The sequence below is a fragment of the Dipodomys ordii genome, unplaced genomic scaffold (genome assembly GCF_000151885.1).
Source record: "Dipodomys ordii isolate 6190 unplaced genomic scaffold, Dord_2.0 Scaffold195, whole genome shotgun sequence".
NCBI lineage: Eukaryota > Metazoa > Chordata > Mammalia > Rodentia > Heteromyidae > Dipodomys > Dipodomys ordii.
In genome coordinates, this window is record NW_012267411.1 from 670,252 (window position 1) to 693,739 (window position 23,488).

Below are 23,488 nucleotides of genomic sequence, written 5' to 3' on the forward strand. Positions count from 1 at the left end.
CGCCACTTCCGGCTTTTTTCTTTTTGCTTATGTGGTGCTGAGGAATTGAACCCAGGGCCTCAGGCATGCAAGGCAAGTGCTCTACCACTGAGCCAACTTCCCAGCTCCAAAATGCTTGAAATTCTTATCTCTAAATAACCACCAGAAAACCAGAAGTGGCATTGTGGTTAGTAGAGCACTAGCCTTGAACAGAAGGAGTTCAGGGACAATGCCCAAGCCCCAAGTTCAAGCTTCATGACCAACAGTAAATGAAAAAAACAGTTGCATTAGTACAGACTAGTAAAGAACTATCCAAGCAATAAATCTAGAAAATATCAGCATGAAATGAGCATAAAAGTAAACACTTTGGCCAGTGGAATCGAAGAGAAAACCCAGAAATGAACCCATATACTTACACTCAATTAATTTTCAACAAAGATACCAAGGACATACAATGGGAAAGGACAATCTCTTCAGTAGTGGTGAGAGCACTGGATACAGAAGAATGAAATTGGACCTTCATTTCACATCATATAACACTCAGATTGTATAGTTAGGGTAGAAATGTAGAACCTGGAACTGTAAGATACCAGAGGAAATCATAAGGGAAAACCTACATGGCATTGGTCTGGGCAATAATTCTGTTGTTGGAATTGACCTGAAAACCTCAGGTAGCAAAAGCGTAAAGCCTCTGCATAGCAAAGAACATAATGAACAAAGTGAGAGATAACATACAGATTTGGAGAAAGCACTTACAAACATTTCAATTGATAATTAACATCCAAAAGCATCCATAAGCAACTCCAAAAACTCAGTAATAAGGAAGAAACAATTAAAGAGTAAAGGACTAGCTGGGTACTGGTGGCCTGAGCCACCAGTATAATCCTAGCTACTTAGGAGGCTGAGATCTGAGGATTACGGTTCAAAGTCAGGGTCTACAGGAAAGTCTGAGACTCTTATCTCCAATAAACTCAGAAAAAGCTGGAAGTGGTGCTGTGGTTCAAATGGTAGAGCACTAGCCTTGAGCACAACGAGGCTTAGCAACAGTGCTTAGGCCCTGAGTTCAAGCCCTGGGACTGCAAAAAAAAAAAAAAAAGTAAAGGACTTTAATAGATACTTCTTAAAAATAAGAACAAAGCATTCAAATATCAATAGATATACAAAATGCAAAATGTTATAGATTACTATTAACAAAATACAAATCAAAACCACAAGGCAGCTGGTGGCTCATGCCTGTAATCCTAACTATTCAGGAGGCTGAGATCTGAGGATCACAGTACAAAGCCAGCCCAGGCAGTAAAGTCCGTGAGACTCTTATCTCCAATAAACCACTAGAAAACCGGAAGTGACACTGTGGCTCTAGCAATAGAGCGCTGGCCTTGAGCTGAAGAGCTGAGGGACAGCGCCCAAGCCCAGAGTTCAAGCCTCGTACTGACAAAAAAAAACAACCTACAAGGCAACAGCACTTTACAGCTGTCAGATGGCTGTTATTGAAAAGAAAGATCATCAGTGTTGGTGAGGATGTAATGAAAAAGGAACCCCCTGTACATTGTTGAAAGGACTGTATTAATGCGGCCATTATGGACATCGTATTGAAAGATTCCTCTCTCTCTCTCTCTCTCTCTATATATATATTATATTATAATATTATATTATAAATATATATAGCTATATAATCTGGTTCTAAGTATATGTCCTAAAGACCTGAAATCAGTATGTCAAAGAGATACCTACACTCCAATATTCACTGAAGCAATATTTTCTGAGTTAGGGAATCAGCCTATATGTCCATCAACCAATGAATTTGTAAAGAAAATGTGTTATGTATGTACTATGAAACACTATTCATACATCAAAAGGAAGGATTAAAATCACTTTGCTGCTATATGGAAGAACCTAGAGGACATTAAAATAAATGAAGTAACCAGGCACAGAAAAGCAGATACTTCATGTTCTCGTTATCTAAAACAATAGAACTTACAGAAGCAAACAGTAGAATGGTGATTATCAAGGGCTGGTGATGGGAGTCATGGCATAATTTGGGTCAAATGACACAAAGTTCAGTTAGGCATACAGGAAGAATAAACATTTAAGGTGATGACGATGCAGTTCTGCTTTATATAATCATTCCACACACAAATATAATTATATACTACTATAATTTGTCAAAAAATTTAAACTATAAAGAATATACAAGAAATGGGCACCCTGTGGACTGATTGTTTTGTATTGTAATATATCTCTTTGTACTGATGAGACCAGAATAGACAGGCCACACAATGGTCTGGATCAGGCACCACTAAGCACTGCGAACAACACGCCCCCTTTCCCAAGCAGCACGCCACCAGGAATGACCCCACACACAGAATTGTTCCATACAAGCCTTGCAATGTCCTTGACTTTGTTAGGACAATCTCTGTTATATCTGGTCAGACTCCCCTTCTGCTAGGATAAAAACCTAGTCTTTCCTGTATGTCTACTTCACCTCTGCTTATTATCTGTCTATTTATGAGAACCATTTACTATCTTTGAAGATCATCAAGTTCACTTCATTCTTTTGCTCTAAGAATTTTAGTCATAGCTGTTGTTCATCTCAGAGCCATCACCAGTTTCTTTACGTCATTCCCATAAAATGGAAACATTTAACTTGCTTTGAGAGTGGGGAAATGCAGCTTTGTGTAGCCAGTGATCTCATCTATTAGCCAGTGTCAGGTGATTTCTAATTTTGGTATAACTTCTTCCCTGTAAATATTTCATATTCTTTTAATATATTCTTTACAGGGCAATTGTCAACATTTATAAGTTATAAATAGTATATCATAGAGCATCAGCTGGCATCATCTGCTGATCCAAATTAAAGCCTTTCCAAACTTCATCATCTGGAGGAAAAATTGTATACCATGTGTACTGTTACATAACCAATTCCACAGTCAGAATTCTGCTATTGGGTTGATCTGATTAAATCCCAAAAGAGCAGAGAGCCAAGAATTTGTTTGGAGAAGGCAACATTTTCTGCCATTGCAAAATGTGAAATGCTATTTCAAGACCCATTATTGATGCATTCACTTACCAGGCAAAACATGGGAGTGGATTGAGAGTTGTGAGTCTGGGAGGGACTTTGAGAGGCCAGCCTCTGAGAATGCACTCTTGTGTGAGTCATCTGAGACAGATGGCTGTCTTTTCATTCTTAATCTTTTAGGTAAATGGATTCTAAAATGTCTTCAGTAATCTTCCGAGCATGTAAACACAGTCTTTAGAATATAACTTAAACATTACATTATACTTTTTTTTAAACACTTAGCAAAAAATAAATGATGCCTTTATACCATTACAGGGAAAAATTATGCAGGATTGAAATAGTAGAGGGAGGAGGAAAAATCAAACATTTCAGCTTAGTGCATTGGTGCTGAAAATAGCTGCTTTTCTTTTCTCCTACAGGTCATTATCCAGCTCAGGAAAACCTGATATTCCTTGTTCTCTCTACATGAAGGAACTACAAGGTTTCATTGCTAGAGTTATGAGTGACTACTTTAAACACTTTGAATGCTTGGATTTTGTCTTTGACAACACTGAAGATATTGCTCAAAGAGCAATTGAACTTTTTATCCGCAATGCCAGCCTTATAAGACCTCTTGGTGAAGGTGGGAAAATGCGACTTGCTGCTGATTTTGCACAGGTAAATTGATGCATAGCTAGCTATATAGAAGCAAATGCTTCAGTATGAGTATTGTCTTTTAGGTAAGAGGCTGTCTGCCATCAATGGCTTTAAAGATTTGTAGCATAAAGAAAAGTAGTCCCACTTAAAGCTACCTAGTTAAATAAGAGGAGAAGAATTTAAATTTATTTTTTACCATATATTTTGTATTTGTTTGGATTGAACAAAATAATCATCTTTGATCTTTGAAGGTTAAGGTAAAGTAGTTCATTTCAAAATAAAAGCAGCATCTCCCATTTTTACACTATTTACTATCCTACTAAGTCAATATTGTTAAAAGTACTTGCTTAACTTTGCTGAAAATGAAGTAGGTATTGAAATAACCTTCCAAACAATGGAAAGAAGGCTGCTTGTTATGAGAAGAGAAAAACTCCAACACATCTGTAATCTTCTAATGGCCAGCTCAGCATTCCAGGAATGTGTTCTAATTCATTGACCTGCTTGTAGAGAAGGTAGATTATGAATCTGATTATTTGGTTTCCTTCTATTACATAGAGTACATTTCATAACTGAGGATAGCTTTGAAATCAGTCCAAGCTATCTGATGTTTGTGAGAGAGAATGAATTTAAAATAGTAGGACTATGATCAGCTTTCAGGTTTTTTTTTTCTGAAGACAGATTTAAAAAAAAAAACCTTCAGTATCAGAAGCAGAGAAATACCCTAAACATACACTTTCATTAAAAGATTTAAGAAAGATGATTCTTGTTTATATAACATGATAACATGTCAAAGACGAAATCATTTTTTAAACCTTTCAAAGCTGTTGGCTTTACTAATTTAAATAAGTTACTCAGATGGAATCTTCATAGCAGTTTGCCAGATCATCCCTGTTTATAATGCTAAATGTTACTGCCAATATTTATATTTATATTTATGTTTGGGAGTGTGCCTGGTTTATATTCCTGCTCTGTCAGAGACCCTGGCCCACTGTTTATGGAGGATGATGGTTGCTGTCACTCACTCTCTCAGGCTCTCTCACTGACCAGAAGAAGCGGGGAGCACAAACATAAGGTTTCAAGAGCCAGGCTCTTTGTATATTAATTTATCCAACAATTAGACATTTTTACCCCCAAATAATATACCTAACTAGACCATAAAATGAAAAGAGCCTTCCTTTGGGAAATGTGAGTTAGCAGCCATATGTAAAAACAAACTAAAGGCTCCCATTAAAGTGCCTCAACATTTTTGTCCACTTCATTCTTAGATGTCTGTACATTTTGCTTTCCTTTATGGGTAAATTCAGCTCAGACAGAATATGATTATAAATAGCATCTTACTTTTCTCTTACTGGGTTATAATAGGCTGCTTACTGAAAGGAAAACACAATAATGTCTTAGGCCTGGTTCTTATTTGTTAAAGCATTGTAAATTGAACTCAGGTCTCTGTTCTCTTTTTCCCCTTTCCTCCTTAACTTTGTGTTTTTCTCTCCTTTTCCGTCTCTGGAGCTCCAGCTCCCCCCACTAGCTTATTTGCATTCTGTTCCAGCTGGTTCTTGAGTCACTTTCCTGGAGGCAGCTCTTCAAGTCCAATTAGAGTGGCAGCTGAGCAGGAGATGGCCAAAATGAGAGTGCTTTAGGAGAGCCTTGTTGTTTGGGGTTTTATTTCAATGCTGCGTTCCCGTATGTTTCTTTAAAAATGGGAAGAAATTGTCCTTTAAGCCGTCTACTGCAGCTATACCTGTTCAAAGTGCAGAGCCTTCCCTGCCAGGGGTGAGCTTCTACTTACCAAAAGCTGCATTGTTCATAATTTATTTGCATTCCTTTTTTCTTAAGTTACTCAATAAACCATAATTTTCCTGAGTCCCTTCCTTTAAGATAAACTCTTTAGTCTTTATTACTAGCATGCTTGAAGACCTCTGTTCTCTGTTTCTTAAATACTCAGTACTAAGAGTGCAGGATCCAGGCCCACAGTGCTGCTGCTGATTTGCTGCATGCTGTGTGCCAGGTGCCCTGCTTCACTGCTCGACAGTGTGTCCCAATTTCAGAATATCCTGCCACCTACCTAGGCCTGGCTCTGGTGCTGTGTGGGTCATGGACACAGGACTATGATGGTAGAGATGCTGTTATAGTCAATCATTTGCTTTAGAAAATATTGTCCAAGTCTTAAATTTTGATTTAAGGGTCTTCATTTTAACGGGTTTGGTTTATGCCACACTGCAATAATATGTTGTACCTCTGCTTTCAGAATATTACCTTGTTGGAAATGTTTTCCTGGATTAGTCAAAACACTTAAGTGGCATTACCCTGACATTTATATTCATGACAGGCATTAACTGGGGAGGAGAAAGCCTTTCAACTGCCTCCTTATTGAAAGTTCTCTCAATTTTTATTCAAAATTAAACAAAGCCACTGGGGTCACTGTAATCAAGAATACATAAATGCTCTGGGTTTGAAAAAGTCTCTTGTGATTAAAAAGACCTGCTTATTCTGGCACAAATAACAGAAAGGGAAAAGGCTGAAGAAGAAATCATTAAAAATGAACATGGGAATATAGGTTATTTAACATAAAATCCACTTGCAAGGAGTAATTTATTTTAAGGACATTTATGAACACTCTGAACTACTCTTCACTGGCACAAATGTGGAGAGAGAAAGTAGTTGCAGGGTGCCATCTGGAGGCTTGTGGTGAGGGAAGAGCCCAACATACAGCCCTCTTAGGAATCAGGTCACAGGCATGTGGTGGCTTCCTGCAGGTAATTAATTCCCTGCTGTGACCACATGGTCTTGGTGTCTACACTAATCACACAGCAGTTCTGAAAGCACTGAGCTTGTCCAAGGCCCCTGGGGTTCTGCTGATTCTGACTCTCTTTGCAGACAGTAGCTACAGTGCCCTGGAAACACACACTCCCCCTCCCTCCGCACACCCCTTTTATTTTCTTCCCTGAGGGAAAGAATGGCTATTGAAGCTGGCATTGAATTATTTAGTGGTACTTGTAGCAGTTTCTATTTATAAATCTTCTGGTATCTTATATGTTTGTATATCTCACAATTTGCCCAAAAATAAAAATTTAGAAAGGAAATTAGGTTCAAAATTCTTATTTTGGTTCTAATTCCTATATCCTTTACTTCTCCTGAGCAGTGTTAGGGCTGACTACCTTAGCAGTATCCAGAGATGCCCTGTGGTTGACCAAATGTCTGTGGTGGAAAAGGAGCAGTTAGTAATCAGTGTGCATGTATCCCACTCGACTGCTCATTTCTCCAAATAGGAGGGCTGGAGAATCACTGGCACATGCCATTTTTTCTATCCACAGTTCATTGCCAAGTCAGCTCCTCTAAAATAAATGTTCCTGCTCTTCAAAGCTTGGCCTTTATTGTTTAATCAAACTCTGACAGAAGAAAATGGGTTCTAATACCCTAGGGGTTCTTCAGGAATGAAAAATTCATTTTAAACAGTTAACATTTTAAAGTTGACATGTGGTAAAGAAATTTTCTGTATCATCATAGACTGCACAGCCGTTTGAGGTCATAATATCTCATTTAGTAACTTTTTTCCTGCCATTTAATTGTTTTAACATTTAGTCTCTTCAAGGACTAGGTTAAAGATTGTCTAGCTTGATCTTTAAAGACAATGAATTGAGTAGAGTAATTGAAGAAATATTGACCTAAACATTTTGTGGAAAATATATCACATTGTGTGTGACATACATATACACACACAGAGGCATGTTCAGTTATATAAATGGAATTAATGAATCAAAAATACATGCTGATCACATCTTTCAAGTGTAAAATAAATAATGTATTCTGAAGGAAACAAGCCACACCTTGTCCCCATCAGATCTTAAGGAACAGGGTATCACTATTGTCTTCTAAGTTTGAGAGAACTGGCTTGCTTGCAGCTGTTCTATTTTGTATTTTTAACAAGAATTCTTGCATTTCCTTTCTTTAGGGTTTTCTTTTTGTTTATTCTTCTATCAGGTAGAGATCTTCAGTCATCTAATTTTTCTGTCTAGGACATACAATGTACACTCTATGTATTCTACTCTGGAAGAAGTTGCCCTCTGACTCTCCTTAATGCCCAGTTCATACATTCTGATCTATCTCTGATCATTTTGCCTAATAATTACTACATGTAATTATGCATCTTATGTTACATTTATACAAACTATATATTTATTCAACAAAATAATAAAGCATGTGTATATTCATATGTGTATATATGTACATCTATATATCTTCCTTGTGATTTTATTGAATGATAATTATATTGTTTGAATAACTGTCCTTTTCTTCACTAAATTTGAGATCCCTTTGAAGGCAAAACTAGCATGTTGCTCAGTATCAGGCCGTTTTAATGGGTAGTCAAACATGCTTCTGAAATGAGTGATTAGGTCTTTGTGGCTTACTGATAACAAGGGCATTTTGATGATTTTATAAGGATGGCCAACAGGACAAAAAGCTCACTTTTCTTTCATGTGTTTTTCTGGGATAATGATGCTACACTACTAGAGAACATCTTAAACTGCTCTTTAACAAATTTATAGTAAGAGTGGAGAAATGCTTTCTGATGTTCAAGCTAGCAAAATCCTTACATGTGTGCTTAGTAGATAAAGAACAGGTAGCATAAATCCTGACAAGTAGAATTTCCAAAAGAAGAAATGAAAGACACATAAAACCAGTATTTGCTGAATTCTTGCATCAAGGAACCGATAAAAATTTTAAAGAGAAAAAGCTGGGCATGATGGCACATTTCTGTAATCCTAGTTCTTGTGTGTGGAGGCAGAATTGCGAATTTGTGACTAGCCTGAGTTGTATAGAAAGACCTTCTCTTACTGAAAAAAAAAAAGTGATTAATAAGTACTTGCAAGCTGGGTGCTGGTGGCTCACACCTGTAATCCTATCTACTCAGGAGGCTGAGATTTGAGGATCAAGGTGCAAAGCCAGCCTGGGCAGGAAAGTCAGTGAAACTCTTATCTCCAATAAACCACCAGAAAACCGGAAGTGGCGCTGTGGCTCAAGTGGTAGAGCACTCACCTTGAGCTGAAATGCCGAGGGACAGCACCCAGGCCCAGGCTCAGAGTTCAAGCCCCATGACCAACAACAACAACAAAAAAAAAAAGTACTTGCAGTACATGCTGATATTTAGTTAGCACTTACATACCATGCAAATAAAGCTTTGTGGAATAACCTATTTTTAAAATAATTCTATTTAGTAGGAAGTATTATCTTCACTTTATAATGAGAGACCTGAGACTAGGAGTGGTTAAATAACTTGCTCAGAGGACAACATTAGTAACTATAGGAATCTCCAGTGTTAGAGCTTATAATCACTCTGGCACACAGTGACTGATAAAAAGTCTTTTTATATTGCCTGTAAAAAGACTTAAAATATAGGTATAGAGTCTTGTCTTTTTCTAATATTTTACTTGAAAAATGATCTAACCTTCTTAAGGACTTGCTCATAACTGTTTTCCTTTAAAAAATTGCTGGCTTTCAAAATTTGCCTCACAGTTTAGGTAACATTGTTTACTGAAAGATAAGGTTTTTGTGGCTAATTGTGATTCCTTTGAGAACTACCTTGGAAATGAGCAAAGCATACCTCTGTGGGAGGAGAGTCTTCCAAAGAGGATTCACGAAGGGGAAGACCTGCTCTGAATGTGGGAGACCCCGATGTAATAAAAGGGCCAGAGAAAGCTGTGTAGCATTCTTTCTGCTTCCTTGCTCTACCATACATGTCCCCAACCCCTCCTTACCTGCCCTGCCTGCTACCACCCACACCTTGATGTTCTTGAACCCTTTCAAACCATGAGCCAAACCAGTCTTTCCTCCATTAACTTGTTCATGTCAGGAATTTTGTCACAGCAATGAAAATATAGACATGTCCAAAATATCCTTAAGTTTCTGAGATTAAAAAACAAACTATAGACTATCTTTTACTATTTCAGATGGAGTTGGCTGTGGGTCCATTTTGCAGACGAGTATCCGATTTAGGAAAGTCCTATCGAATGCTGAGGTCATTCAGGTGAGTCCTAATTCTTTGATAATATATCTGTATCTGCTGGGTGCTTGGTGGCTCACTCTTGTAATCCTAGCTACTCAGAAGGCTGAGATCTGAGGATCATTATTTACCAGCCTGGGCAGGAAAGTCTATGAGACTCTTGTTTTTGTTTGTTTGTTTTATTGTGAAAATACTGTACAGAGGGGTTACAGTTACATGAGCAAGGTAATGAGTACATTTTTTATCAAGCATTGTTGCCTCCTCCTTTGTTTTACCCCTACCATCCTTTCCCTTTTAACTCCACAACTACCCCACCCACTGCCCCCCCAACCTAACTTGTAAAGTTCATTTTTCAACATAGTGTCTTATACATCTCCTTGTTGAAATGAATCAACCTGTATCCCTATTTAAACAGTTTGTTTTTTCCCTTCCCCTCCCCAAATTATACCAACATCAAATACAGTGAAAACAGGTTATACTGTGGGGGAACAAAGCAACAAAAAAAATCACATGGTACCTTATAAATACGTTAGAACAATAGCAAGAAAGAAAAAACCACTTGTGTCCCATATCTTAGGGTTCATTTCGCTTAACTTCATCTTATCTGGTCATATGTACATAGCTTTTGACCTTTTCTACTTGTCCCAGATATATACTAGTTATTGCAAATAAGGGAAACCATGGGACCTATGTTTCTTTGGGCCTGGCTTACTTCACTCTTATCTCCAATTAACCACCAGAAAACCAGTGGTGCTGTGGCCCAAAGTGGTAGAACACAAGCCTTGAGCAAAAGAGCTCAGGGACAGCACCCAGGCCCTGAGTTCAAGCCCTATGACTGACAGAAAAAGAAGAAGAAGAAGAAGAAGAATATTGTATCCAATTAGCAAATAAGTCCTTTCCTACTATATATATATTTATATAGGTATGTATATATATATCAAATAGACAATATTCAAACATTTTTTACCTATTATAATGGCAACAAATTATCTAGATGGAAACCCATCTAGAACTATAGGCAGTGACTAATGAGAGGATGTGTGTTTTTCTTCTTTAAATTGCAATTGAGAGGATTAATCTGGTAAATATTATGCTCTTTCTAGGGGAGTTATCTTTTTATCTCCCCCTTATTAAAATGTATTGAGTAGTAATATTATACAATTTATTCTAACAAAGGCATTATTCTGAAATTTTCTTTTGTTCATTAATAATAATCTTCTGAAGAGATCCTAGGTTATGTCTCATGAAGTATTAAGTGAATGAACATAGTGATAAGCCATAGGGAATGGCTATAAATAAATGTATTAGCTAGACTAATGAAGTTGAGCACCAAATTTAGAAATTAGTTTAAAATTAAAATGATTTAATGATACTTATGATTTAAGAATATGCCAGTTAAACAGAGAAAAAAGTCCTTTTCAAACTAAACACTTACTTTTGAACACTGCAGACCCCAATGGGCAGGGGCTCCAGCAGCAGCTTTCTGAAGACAAGGTCTTGGTCATATGGCCACGTATTCATTGAACTAATGGTCCCTATATTTTTCTGGGTAAGCTATCCATAAGAAAATACTTATATCCAGTACTGTGGCCAACCCTGAGGCTGAGGATATCAATATCTAGTTAGAACAATTGTATGAGCACAGTATGGAAAGCTTTCATATGACCTAATCATGATATGTACAATAGCATAATGACCCCTAAGTGTATTTCTGTAAAAATTAGGTAATAGAGTCCAAGCAATGACTCAGTACTAGAAACTAGACCATGCTAATGGACACTAGTATGGCCTTTGAAGCCTTGTTTTTATGCCATCAAGCTATTACAGTAGGAAACATGGAGATTAATACAGGAATCCAATATGGGTAACTGAAAGAGAGTGGACCTGAGATTTTAGCTTGCCTATTTCTAACCAACTGAAGCACTTTTTTTGTTTTTTAATGCCAACCAAAGTGCCTGATGTTTTTTCACAACTGAAGAATTAGTGCCTATCAATACAGAGGTGAATTATATGAAAACTTAAAAATGAGACTATGCCAATGGCCCACATCTGTAATTCTAGCTTCTCAAGAGGCTGAGATCTTACGGTGGTGGTTCAAAGCCAGCCTAGCTGGCTTTACTGCTAAAAAACTTTTAAAAGAATGGCAGCTGGGTGCCAGTGGCTCACAGCTACTCAGGAGGATGAGATCTGAGGATTGCAGTTCAAAGCCAGCCCGGGCAGGAATGTCTGTGGGACTCTTTATCTTCAATAAACCACTAGAAAACCAGAAGTGGCGCTGTGGCTTAAGTGGTAGAGCGCTCCCCTTGAGCTGAAGAGCACAGGGACAGGACCCAAGCCCAGAGTTCAAGCCCCACGACCAACAAAAAAGAAAAGAATGGCAACTTAAGTCTTATCTGGGTAATAAAATATTTCTGTGGTCAAGTCAATTAAGGTACTGGAGGATATTAACCAACTAGTTTGAAAAATTGTTGATAGGACATTTGTTATACTAATTTATTAGGCTTTAATTTTTTATAATCTCAAGTCCCATGTTTGGTGGTTTATTGCGTGACTCTTTTAAGTGTTAATCTTCTTGTTTGCTGGGGTAGAATGGGCTTTACCTGAGTGTTTTTGAAGTTGTATTACAGTAGTGAGATATAAATTCTGAAAGTAAGTTGCACATTTCTGACTAATTATTTAAGATGAAAATTTTCTGCGAACTCCCCCAATTTTCTGAGAAGGAATATTCTGAAGGAAGAAGTTTTAGTGTATAAAGAGATTTCATTGTGATACGCTAAAGGAACATTTAAAGTTTGGATGACATCTACTTATGGAATGAAAAAGGACTCATTTATCAATGTAATTTGTTTTAAATCCTACATGTCTAGCTTTTCATGAAGTGATAGTTTAGATTTTTTTAACCATGATTTATGGTAAGAGATCATGGTTTTTGGCGGATAGATTTTCACTATATTGTGAAACTTAAGATCTTATTGTATCCTCCTTCTTGAATTCGAGGATTACAGGTGAGCACTGCCATTCTTAAGATATTTTTTTTTAATTGCAATTTAGAACCAGGCATATAGGTCCTTGCCTATAATTCCAGAATTTGGGGGCAGAGGCAGGAGCATGAGGAAGTAGAGAAAAAGATTGTGAGTGCAAGGCCAGCTTGAGCTATACTGACCCTACCTCAAACAAACAAGGACTAGGGTTATAGCTCACTGATAGAGCACTTGCCTAGCATGTACAAGGTCCTGGGTTTAATACTCATCACTGCAAAAAAATAAAAAGGAAAGAAAGTAGGAAAAAAACCCTCAAACTCTAAATAAGTACAATATGGCATATAATTGCATGTAAACCTACAGTCCTGTTATAATCAAACTAGTCATCTTCTTATTCCCTTTCCTCCTTACCTACCCTTTCTCCCTTTGCATCATTTTCTGCTTCCTTTTTTGCGTATGTATATTATTAGGACTGATTTTTATATACCAAAATGTGCCTACAGGCATATTGGATATAAAGAAGAATACTGAATTGATCCTAGCCCTCTGTCAGTTATTTTGGGGGACTGGAACAACTATTTTAGCAACTGGATCAAGAAAGAAAGTGAAAGCATAGAAATACAATGAAACCATAGTGTATCAGGATATCCACATCCTTGCCTAGTTTGTGAAGAGTGGGTTAAGTCTATTGCTTTAGGAAGGGAGAGCCACGAATGTGTGCACCTGCCTCTGGCCCAGCACTGACTAGGGAAGACATAGCTTTGTCAGCATCTCTGAGATGCATATAAAAAGAATAGATTTTAGCCAGGCACCGGTGGCTCACACCTGTAATCCTAGCTACTCAGGAGGTACAGATCTGAGGATCGAGGTTCAAAGCCAGCCCGGGCAGGAAAGTCCGTGAGACTTAAACCACTAGAAAACCGGAAGTGGTGCTGTGGCTCAAGTGGTAGAGCACTTGCCTTGAGCTGAAGAGCGCAGGAAAGCACCCAAGCCCAGAGTTCAAGCCCCACAACTGACCAAAAAAAAAAAATAGATTTAAAGAGAGAATGGACTTCAGTAGCATCATATGAAATCCCTTTCCTAAAAGAGGAATAAATCACTATTGAACAGTCCTCATTCTAACCACCTCATTATAGGCCTTCTGTTTTACCTACCTGCAAAAACTTATTAAAGATCTCTCTTCCAAAACTAGTTCCAAGTAGTTTCATGTCTTATTAACACATGCAGTTCTTCCATCTGTACGCAGGCCAAGACAAGGGAGAGGCATCATCTATAACCATGTGTGCATTAGACCTTAGCTCTCATCCATGGATCCTTCATGAAATGATCTGAGTCATACCAAAACCAGCTAGATAGAGGATAGTAGAGGGTTGGGTAAATGAGATATACAACATTCAATACACATATATACAGGCCTTAACAATTATGCTGCTACTTCATATAAAATAATAAGAAAATTACTCCCTTGGAGGTAGAGCATAGCTCAAGTGGCAGAATGCCTGCATAGCAAGACTTGCCCAACAAATTTAATCCCCAGTGCAGAGCCTGAGCCTCTGTACTACTTCTTGTCATTGTCTAGGTACATTACACATCACTGCCCCAACTTCATTCCATGGAACCTTAATTTTCCCTTTCTTAGCCTCCCATGTAACAAGGGATGGCAGGCTGTGGGTAGAAAAGGGATCTTATAAACTTTTCTGCCTGGGTTGGCCTGGAACTACATCTTCCCATTCTGAGCTTCCCAAGTGTAATCTGTGATTACAGCAGGTGGGATTGCAGGCATCACGTGGCTACAGTGTTACCATCTTACTTCGCGTAAATGTTTAGTTTTCATAAGGTTATTTTTATGGTTTTTATGACCAACAGATTGGTAACCTCATAATCTCATCATCTTTCAACTCACCCATGGTTGTAGTGAAGAATTCTATGGTTTCAACATATGAGCCACTGCTCATGCCTGTAATCCTAGCTACTCTGGAGGCTGAGATCTAAGGATCACAGGTCAAAGCCAGCCCTAGCAGGAAAGTCCTTGAGACCCTTATCACCAATTAACCAACAAAAAAAAACAAAGAAACATGGAAGTGGAGCTCTATGGCTCAAGCTGTACAGCACTAGCCTTGAGAAAAGGAAAAAAAGCTCAGGGAACTGAGTTCAAGCCCCAACACCAATATTTTTTTTAAAAAATGGAGAAGGGAAGAGAGAGGAAATTATACCCTTATTAAATCACTACTGAAAAAAGAAGCTACCTACTAAGCAGGATATATTATACAATCCTTATTTTAAGTATGGAGAAGCCATAAGTGAATTGACCATGAAAATACTGTCTTTATCATTATGATTTTTCTTACAAAATTTCTTGTATTTTCCAGATTTCCCACCTCAACTTCAGTTTTGTAATCAGAAAAGTCAATAAATGTTATTGAAAAATTCCTCTTTCATTCTTATTACCATTAATAGCTAAAGCATAATATAAAATAAACAAAAACATTGCTCAGTAGGGTTGCAGGCCAAAAAACAAAGCCAAAGCAAGGCTGCAACAGCCATAGGATCCTAGTCTGAATTTGAGGCCTTGGCTGCCAGGGGAGGGCCGCAGCTCCTGCTCCCTTTCACAAGGGAGGGAGCCAGTGCCAACCAGAGGCTGTGCAGTCCAGACCCACTGCAGCCCGGCCCCTCCACCACGCTGGCCTTACCAGTCACTCCCTTCCCCCTTCATGTGGCCATCTGCCACAGGGCCCTCTCTGATGGTAATATTAGTGGACTGTTTAATTAAGCCAGCCAGCATCTTGCATACATTTACATTTTACTGTCTACTTGGGAGTTCTTCAGGCAGCAAGAACCTTTCTATCTCAAGGACATAATGCTGCCTCAGAAAGCTGCTGACATTAGTGGTCTGCCCCTGGGTGATTTGCATTTCTACACAAGACACAAGTGTCAGAGCTGCTGAGACCCCATTCTTGTCAGTCTCTCTGCAGCATGACGTTAGCCCCTGAGCCATGTTTTTGTGAGGTTGTTAACTTCCCCTTCTCCTGGCCAGAGGCCTAAAGCTCTGGTTTTGGACTGAGTGCAGATCTGTGTGAGGCTAAGGACACGAAGGGGACAGCTGCCTGTTATCAGCTCAGTGACGCAGACCCCCCCTTCAGTCAGGCGCCACCATCTTGGCTCCTGAAGGGACAGTTTGTCCGTGATCATGTCCAGAGCCGGCTCTGCTGGAAACTTTGCCATCTAGGTTTAACGAAAGTTCAAGCAATGGGGATAGGGCGGGGTCATGATGGGTCTTAGGGTGAGGGGAGCAGGGAAAGAAGGAAACCAGACCTTCCCTTATAAGAGCAGAGTAGTCATATGAGTTGTTTTTCATTGTAGGAGTGATGAAGGGATTTTCAAGTCCATAGTCTTGAAATGCTGCTTGAAATTCTAAATCTGTGTGTGTGGGGGGGGGGGTTTATTATCATTTTAATTAGCATACATTACTTATACAGGTAGCTAATTTCTTTTTTCTTTTTCTTATTTATGCTGCTACTAAGGCTTGAAACTCAGGGCTCTGCTTGCTTGCTTGACCTGGTGCTCTACCACTTGAGCCATGCCCCCAAAGTGTGTGGAGTGTCATTGTGACATTTACTCACGTTTACAATGTATTCCAATCTGTCTCACACCTTCTCCCACTCTGCTTTCCCCCGTACCCCTCTTCATAAAACAATTTCAGCAAGTTTCATTGTTCTATTTTCATATAAGCAAACGGTCTCCTTTGACACATCCGTCATCCTTCATCCTCCTTCTTAGCCCAGCCCAGTCCCACCAGTGCCTACCCAACTAACAGAGCCTGTGCATTTCTCCACCCCCAGCTTTCTAGTGATGAACAGCTTTCACTTTCATGTGCATGAGTTTTTGTAGAATGGATACATTTTTAGCACTATGAATACTGAGTTCTGCGAAGATGTGCTTGTATATCTGGGCTTCTTGATCCCTCCTCTGAAATAGATGTCTCCCTGAGGTTTCTGGATTCCTAATTCCAAGTTTATGATTTTAGCATTGCTGCAACCTTGACTTGGCTTGTGGTAGTGTTGCCTGTGACTGGTTTTGCGGTGCTGGGACACTCAGGTAGCTACTTCAAGTTGAGTGTTTGATCTGCCATTTTTATTATTTCTAGCAACCATTATTTAGTCACTTACTGTATACCAAATCTGTAATAAAGTAAGCACATAGTGGCCATGTCCTCATTTAGCCCTCACAGCACTCATGGACGAGGTATGCCCCGCATGAGGCAGTGGATACAGGAGTAAGTGGCCTATAAGAAATTGGGGGCTCCTGGCACTGGGGCTCACACTTGTAATCCTTACAACTCGGGAGGCTGCAATCTGAGGGTAACCAGACTGGGCAGGAAAGTCCATAAGACTCCAGTTTACCAGCAAAAAGCCAGAAGTGGTGCTATGACCAAGTGGTAGATCACTAGCCTTGAATGTTAGCAGAGTTCAAGCTCTAGTACTTGCACACACACACACACACACACACACACACACACACACGAAAAAAAGTGGGGGAATCTCAGACTTAGGGCTCCTGATTGCAAAGCTTGTGTTTGTGGCCACTTCATCTTTCATCTTTTTCCAGAAGTTTCCATTGATTTTCACTCTGGTCCAGGAACAGCATTTCAGTGTTTACAACTCTCATTCAGGAAAATGCTGGAAAACCTTAAAGAGGATCCAGAGGCTACCTCCTGCTGCTACAGGCTTCATCTGTCTTCTGCTACCTGTGGGCTCCCGGGCAGTACACCAGGAACATCCAGCCAGATGTTCTGCGTTGTTGCTAAAGAGCTTCTGCCTCGCCTCCTGCCCCTTTCCTACTTGCCTTTGGGGTAGACAGTAGACTCTTAAGGAAGAAGCATCCTCCCTACTCTACTTGGAGCTCTCATTTGTCATTCTCCTGAATCCTTCCCTTCTGGGGCCCTAAAGAGCCTCCTAGCAACCTTCACCTCCAGCAGGGTTCACCATTTACTTCTCTCAAAAAGACATTCTTATGTCCTGTGTAGGGAGGAAGGCCATCGGGGCCCCACCCTCCAAGGAGAATCAAGTCTCCTTCCCCATCCTTTCTTTTTTTTCTATGTGTGTGTGCAAACTACCTTCCCACACTTTCACTACCGGCGGGTCAGGAAGAGGAATGGTGGCTGGTGGCATGAAAGGTGCTGCCTTGATGTTGGCTGTGCACACAGAAGCGTCAGGACCCTTATCTTGCTCCTTCATTATTGGCCTTTACAAGCTATCAGAAAACTGACAGCTGTATAGCCATGGGTCATTTAAATGTGACTCTCTAACTAAAAACTGATTTTTTTTCCTATGGGACCTAATACTGAACTAACTCCACTGTCTGACTGTAAAATATAAGCTTGTATATAAGCTGCTATATTTAGAATAATCTTCTCTGGGAATGACATTATGGCATTTGGGATATCTGCTTTGTATAATAGCTTAATTTTATTTCATGAAGGGCTTCAGATGGTGATTTTTTTTTTAACTTACTGATGTTTCAAATACCACCTGGTAACAGGAATAATGGAGAGCTCAAGCTGTGTTCTTCTTTTTAAAACAAACACCAGAAATAAAATACCTGCATTTAATGTTTATAAGTAATTATGTTAGTGATGCAAAATAGAGAATCACATCCAATGTTGCTCTTGCTGTGAGTGCCCACTGTGGACGATTGTGTCCTGTCAAAATAGCAGCTTCAGAGGGACAGGGATTCCGAAAGATGCAATTAGCAACCTTAGTGTGTGCCATGCTCCAAGACATGGCACATCCCATGTTGTATGTTCAGATTATCCCTCTCTCTATCCCTGTTTCTCATTCCTATTCCCTTCTCATTCTTCTCTCCTCCCTGTATAATTTGTAGTTTATATGAAGAATGTATGGAAGAAAATGAAGAAAAATACACATGTTCAAGCCATAAAACTAACTGAATTGCAAACTTTCAAGTTGGGCTTAATTTCCTAAAGCCCAAGATAGAAACAATCAGCTAATTGTTATTCTCAGAAAGAAGGAAATACATAAATTCCTGAGAGTGTTAAGTGTTTCTTAGTACTTAATTGTCAAGTTTTTCCACAAGTAACCCTTTCACGATTTTCTTGTGTGTGGTAAATTTCTTATCTCTTGTCAGTCCTAGAACTTTTTGTCTTTGATTTTTAGATAGTTTGATAGTTATGCTTTTTTGCTGGCCCAAATTTGACTGGCAACTTCTTTGCCTTCTGTTTCTGGATGTCAGCATCCTTTCCCCAGATTTTGGGAAATTTCTACCATCATCTCTTTTTTTTGTTTTTGTTTTTTGTCAGTCGTGGGGCTTGAACTCTGGGCCTGCACACTGTCCCTGAGTTCTTCTGCTCAAGGTGAGCATTCTACCACTTGAGCCACAGTGCCACTTCTGGTTTTCTGGTGCTTAATTGGAGATAAAAGTTTTACGGTCTTTCCTGCCAGGGCTGCCTTAAACCATGATCCTCAGATCTCAACCTCCTGAGTAGCTAGGATTACAAACATCAGCTGCTGGTGCCTGGCAATCACTACTTTAAATATCCTTTCTAGCCCTTTAAAAAAATTGTTTCAGAAATCTTAGTTCTCTTGATGACATCTCATAATCTGCGTAAACTTTCTTCATTTATTTTTATTCTTTTATCTTTTTGGTCTTCTATCTGAATAACTTTTATTACTGTGTTTAAGCTCACTGATTTCCTATGCTTAACTCTGCTGGTGAAGCTTTTTATTGAATTTTTTTAAGTCAGTCATCTTCTTTATCTAGGATGTTTTCATCTTAAAAAAACTCACTTCTATTTCTTAACTTTATTTTGATTATGCATTGTCTTCCATAATCCATTAAATTTTCCATCTGTATATAACAGTATATTATATGTTGAACTTTCTTAAGATAATTATTCTGAAATCTCTGTCAGTCAATTTGGATGCCCTTCCCTTCTCCTTCCCCTTCCCCTTCCATTCCTTTATCTTCCCTTCCTTTATCTTCCTTTCCTTTGCCTTTTCCCTTCTTTACCAGTAGCAGGCTTTGAACTTAGGACTTGCTTGCTTGCTCAGCTTACTTGCTTACTTCTAGCCCAGCTTTTTTCTGTTTATTCTGGATTTGAAATCTTGGGGATTTTTCTGTCTTGCCTGGCTTTAAAATATAATACTCTGGGTCTGGGAAGGTGGCTCAGTGGTAGAGTGCTTGCCTTGCATGCCTGAGGCCCTGGGTTTGATTCCTCAGCACCACATAAGCAAAAAGAAAAAAGCTGGAAGTGGCGCTGTGGCTCAAGTGGTAGAGCGCTAGCCTTGAGCTGAAGAGCTGAGGGACAGCGCCGAGGCCCAGAGTTCAGGCCCCATGACTGGACCCCCCCCAAAAAAATAAATAAATAAAAAATATAATACTCTGGATCTCAGCTTCTTCAGTTTCTAGGATTACATGCAAAAGCCACTTGAGCTCAGCGAGATGTCCATTTCATTAGAGTCTAGCTTTATTGTTTCTTTTGATGGTGTCACAATTCTTTATCATTCTTATGTCCTTGTATTGGTACTTATACATTTGAGGAGACAACCACCTTTTCTAGCTTTTGTAGCTGTTCTTTGGTATTGACAGAAGTTCACTATTTACTTTGGCTTTTGGTTCTAGATGAGATCACTGATCCTGACCCTGAGCAGGCAGAGCTTACTGTTGGGTCCTTTAGTTGGTGGCTGCTCCATTTGCTCTTGTGTTTAGGTGGGCTGCTGACTGGGCACTCATGTCTGGCCTTGCAAGTAGATAGAACTGCTTCTGAGCATGGCATTCACTCCTGGTCTGCCAGAACTATAGAGTGTGTTTTTGGTTGAGCATTGCTGTTATGATAGCCCTTCAGGATCGAGCAGTGCTAGGCTCTGAGTTTATGCAGAGCCACTGCTCTAAATGGATGGGAATAGAGCTGTGGTTTATGGAGTATATGTTGGGGCCATTTCTTTGCGTGGCTCAGAGTTTGGGTGGAGTCATTCTTGGAATAACTGGGCATGGTATCAGACTTGGCTCTGATAATGTCAAAACTGGAGACTGACTTAGGTGAAAACAAAATCAGCCATATAGAGGATTTCCAGGGATGGGAACCTTTTTTTCTGCCAAGGGCTGTTTTGGTATTTATAACAGTTCCAGACCATACAAAATTATTATTTCAGAAAGATGGGTCATAGGCAGCCAGCAAGAAGCATTACATGTCTGTCCTGTCATATGCCAAGTGATACTGTGGGTCTAATATGATCCATGGGTCAGATGTTTCCAAGGAACAAAACCAGAAAACAACATTGGCAAAATTTCCGTGCCCGTTTAGGTGCTTGAATGATAGCTTAGGCTCTATGTCATGGAACACTGAAAATGATTTATGCTTTTAACATGTCCTAGGAAGATGTAGCACATCCTAACTATACCCTCAGGAAGCTCTTAGTCCTACTCCATAGAACTTGGAGCCTTTTGATGATAGACAACCTAAATGAATGGAAATGTCTCAACAGCAACTAAAGAAAATAGATGCCAAACTAATGTAATTTGATAAAGCAACTGAACTCAGAAAATCCCTATCAGTTATCGAGTGTACTTACAGAATGGTTAATATAAAAACATTTTTCTAATAATATTCTGGAAATGAAGAAAGGAGTGAGGGAAGAGGAAGGAAGGGAGGAGAAGAAGGAGGGAAAGGAAGGAATCATTTCATAGGCTGGAATAATTAAGATAGGTGAAGAAAAGCAAGATTCAGTGCACTATCCAAATCAACACTGATCTATCAGGAAGTGTTGCTGCTAGCTGGCTCTCAAGGGTCAGCCTATAAAGATCAGTTCAGAACCATTAACTCTTATCCATCAGCTTGGAACCAAGGAGAGATAAACAGGATTTTCAGATCACTTTTGCCAGCCTTCTTGCACAGCAGGGATGTGCTGTTAGTGCAGTAGATTGGCTTGCGCTACCTTCCTGTGCACTTGTGATGATGAGGTCCAGAAGGCAGCTAGCATAGACTTTGTAAAAACCTTCTCAGCCAAGGATTAACTTTTCATAAACCTAATTGCCATTTTGAAAAATAATATGGAAAATTTTTGAGTTTATTCCTAGTAAATTATAACCCAAAGAAGGATTCTATGTAAAATGAAAGCTACAAGATTGATCCCAAGGTAAGAATCTACTAGTCTTGTCTTTATTTTGTACTCTACTTGGTTTTAGCCTGTTAACTAAATGAACTCTAGATAATATAGATATTGCTGAGTCCACTGGAAGTAACATCAGACCCTTGGCCAGTCACCAGAGTCAAGAAAGAGGCTGAAAGATATTTCAAGTGTGCAGGAATGTGAGCATAATGCATATATATCACAGGGCTGAAACGTGTAGATGGGAATTAGAAATAGCGGAAGTGTTCTTCAGTAGCCAGTTTAGACAGAACAATTCTCCTACCACATCACTACTTACAGCATGAGCTAACTTCTGTCTGCTTTTCTTTTAGACCTCTGCTCTTCCAGACGAGTGAACATGTGGCCAATAGCCCAGCACTGGGGGATATTATTCCATTCAGCATTGTTATTCAGTTTTTGTTCACAAGAGCACCTGCTGAGCTGAAATCCCCATTCCAGGTAATCAAGTGAGGCCGGAACTCTCTTGGAAGTGACTTGTGTGTTATCTTTGTGAGCACTGAAGCCCTGCACTGAATGGGATCTTGGCCCTCCCGTTCCTCATGTAGACCTGCATATTTCTCTCTGGTGGTGAATAGTGACTACTGAAGAGAAACTCTCCCTGCATAGCATCCACCTTTTCAGCAGTGTAATAAAATTACCTGATGTGTAGGCACTTGTGCCTCAAACCTGTCATATTCCTATTCAGGAGACAATCTGCACCAGCCCAGGCAGGAAAGTCCATGAGACTCCTATCCTTAATTAAAAAAAACAAAAAGCTGGAAGTGGAGGTGGGGCTCAAGTGGTAAAGCACTTGAGCAAAAAAGCTCAGGAGCAGTACCCAGGCTTTGAGTTCAAGCCCCAGGACTGGCATGAAAAAGTGATAAATCCCAAATTCACCTTTAAGAATAACACTGTCACATGTAATTTATGTTCATGAAGTTCTTTGGATGAAGACTCCATTTCTTGTGCTGACTCACCTTTCATTAGCAAATCTTGAGGCGTCTTGGCCATCAAGACAGTGAATACCACCTTTCAGATACTACCTTTGGTGGTGGTTGGTCATAATTTCACTTGGGAAGTCCTCAAAAATGCTAAGAACATTTTCTCATCTCTAATTGTGTTATGACCCTGCAGAGAGCAGAATGGTCCCACGCACGCTTCTCCCAGTGGCTGGATGACCATCCTTCTGAAAAGGACAGGCTCCTTCTCATCAGGTAAACTTGTGTGAGCCAGGACTGCTTGAGTGCCAAGGGGACACAGGGGCTGTGCCTGGGTGGGCAAGGACTGTGACTGTCCCTCCTCCAGGTGGCCACCGCACTGCATGAGCACCTGTTTACCCCAAGTCCCCACAGTGAACTTTCAGGCCCCGTAACTTTGCTGTCCATCCTAACTCCTCCATACCTTCACATACTCTTGTGCTATCTCGTGCTTTAATGTAGCCCTGGATCATTCACTTGCAGCCTTAAAGCAACTTCAACTATGAGAAGACACTTTAGCTCCACATTTTGTTTCATTTCATGTGTTGCAGTTAGTGAACTGGTGGCATGGGAGGGAACTCAGAATAACACCCAAAGAGTCTACAATTACTCGCAGGAAACAGGAGTAACTCAGCACAACTTTGACACTATGTACCCTTCAGGGACCCCCACGGATGCATGTGTGCATATACACGTGTACAGAGGTTGCATGCCCCAGCAGGGATGCTTCCACTCTTACATGATACTGTCAG

General features: G+C 39.7%; 1 protein-coding gene across 1 annotated transcript in view; it reads left to right on the top strand.

Moving 5' to 3' along the window:
* Positions 1-22,977, top strand: part of Cog5 (component of oligomeric golgi complex 5) — a 206,515-nt gene extending 183,538 nt beyond the window's left edge. Inside the window, exons 18-21 of the mRNA XM_013034737.1 lie at positions 3,418-3,655; positions 9,580-9,656; positions 22,092-22,218; positions 22,894-22,977. Coding sequence (XP_012890191.1) covers positions 3,418-3,655; positions 9,580-9,656; positions 22,092-22,218; positions 22,894-22,977 — 526 coding nt within the window. The remainder of the gene's footprint in view (positions 1-3,417; positions 3,656-9,579; positions 9,657-22,091; positions 22,219-22,893) is intronic.
* Positions 22,978-23,488: the final 511 nt, after the last annotated feature.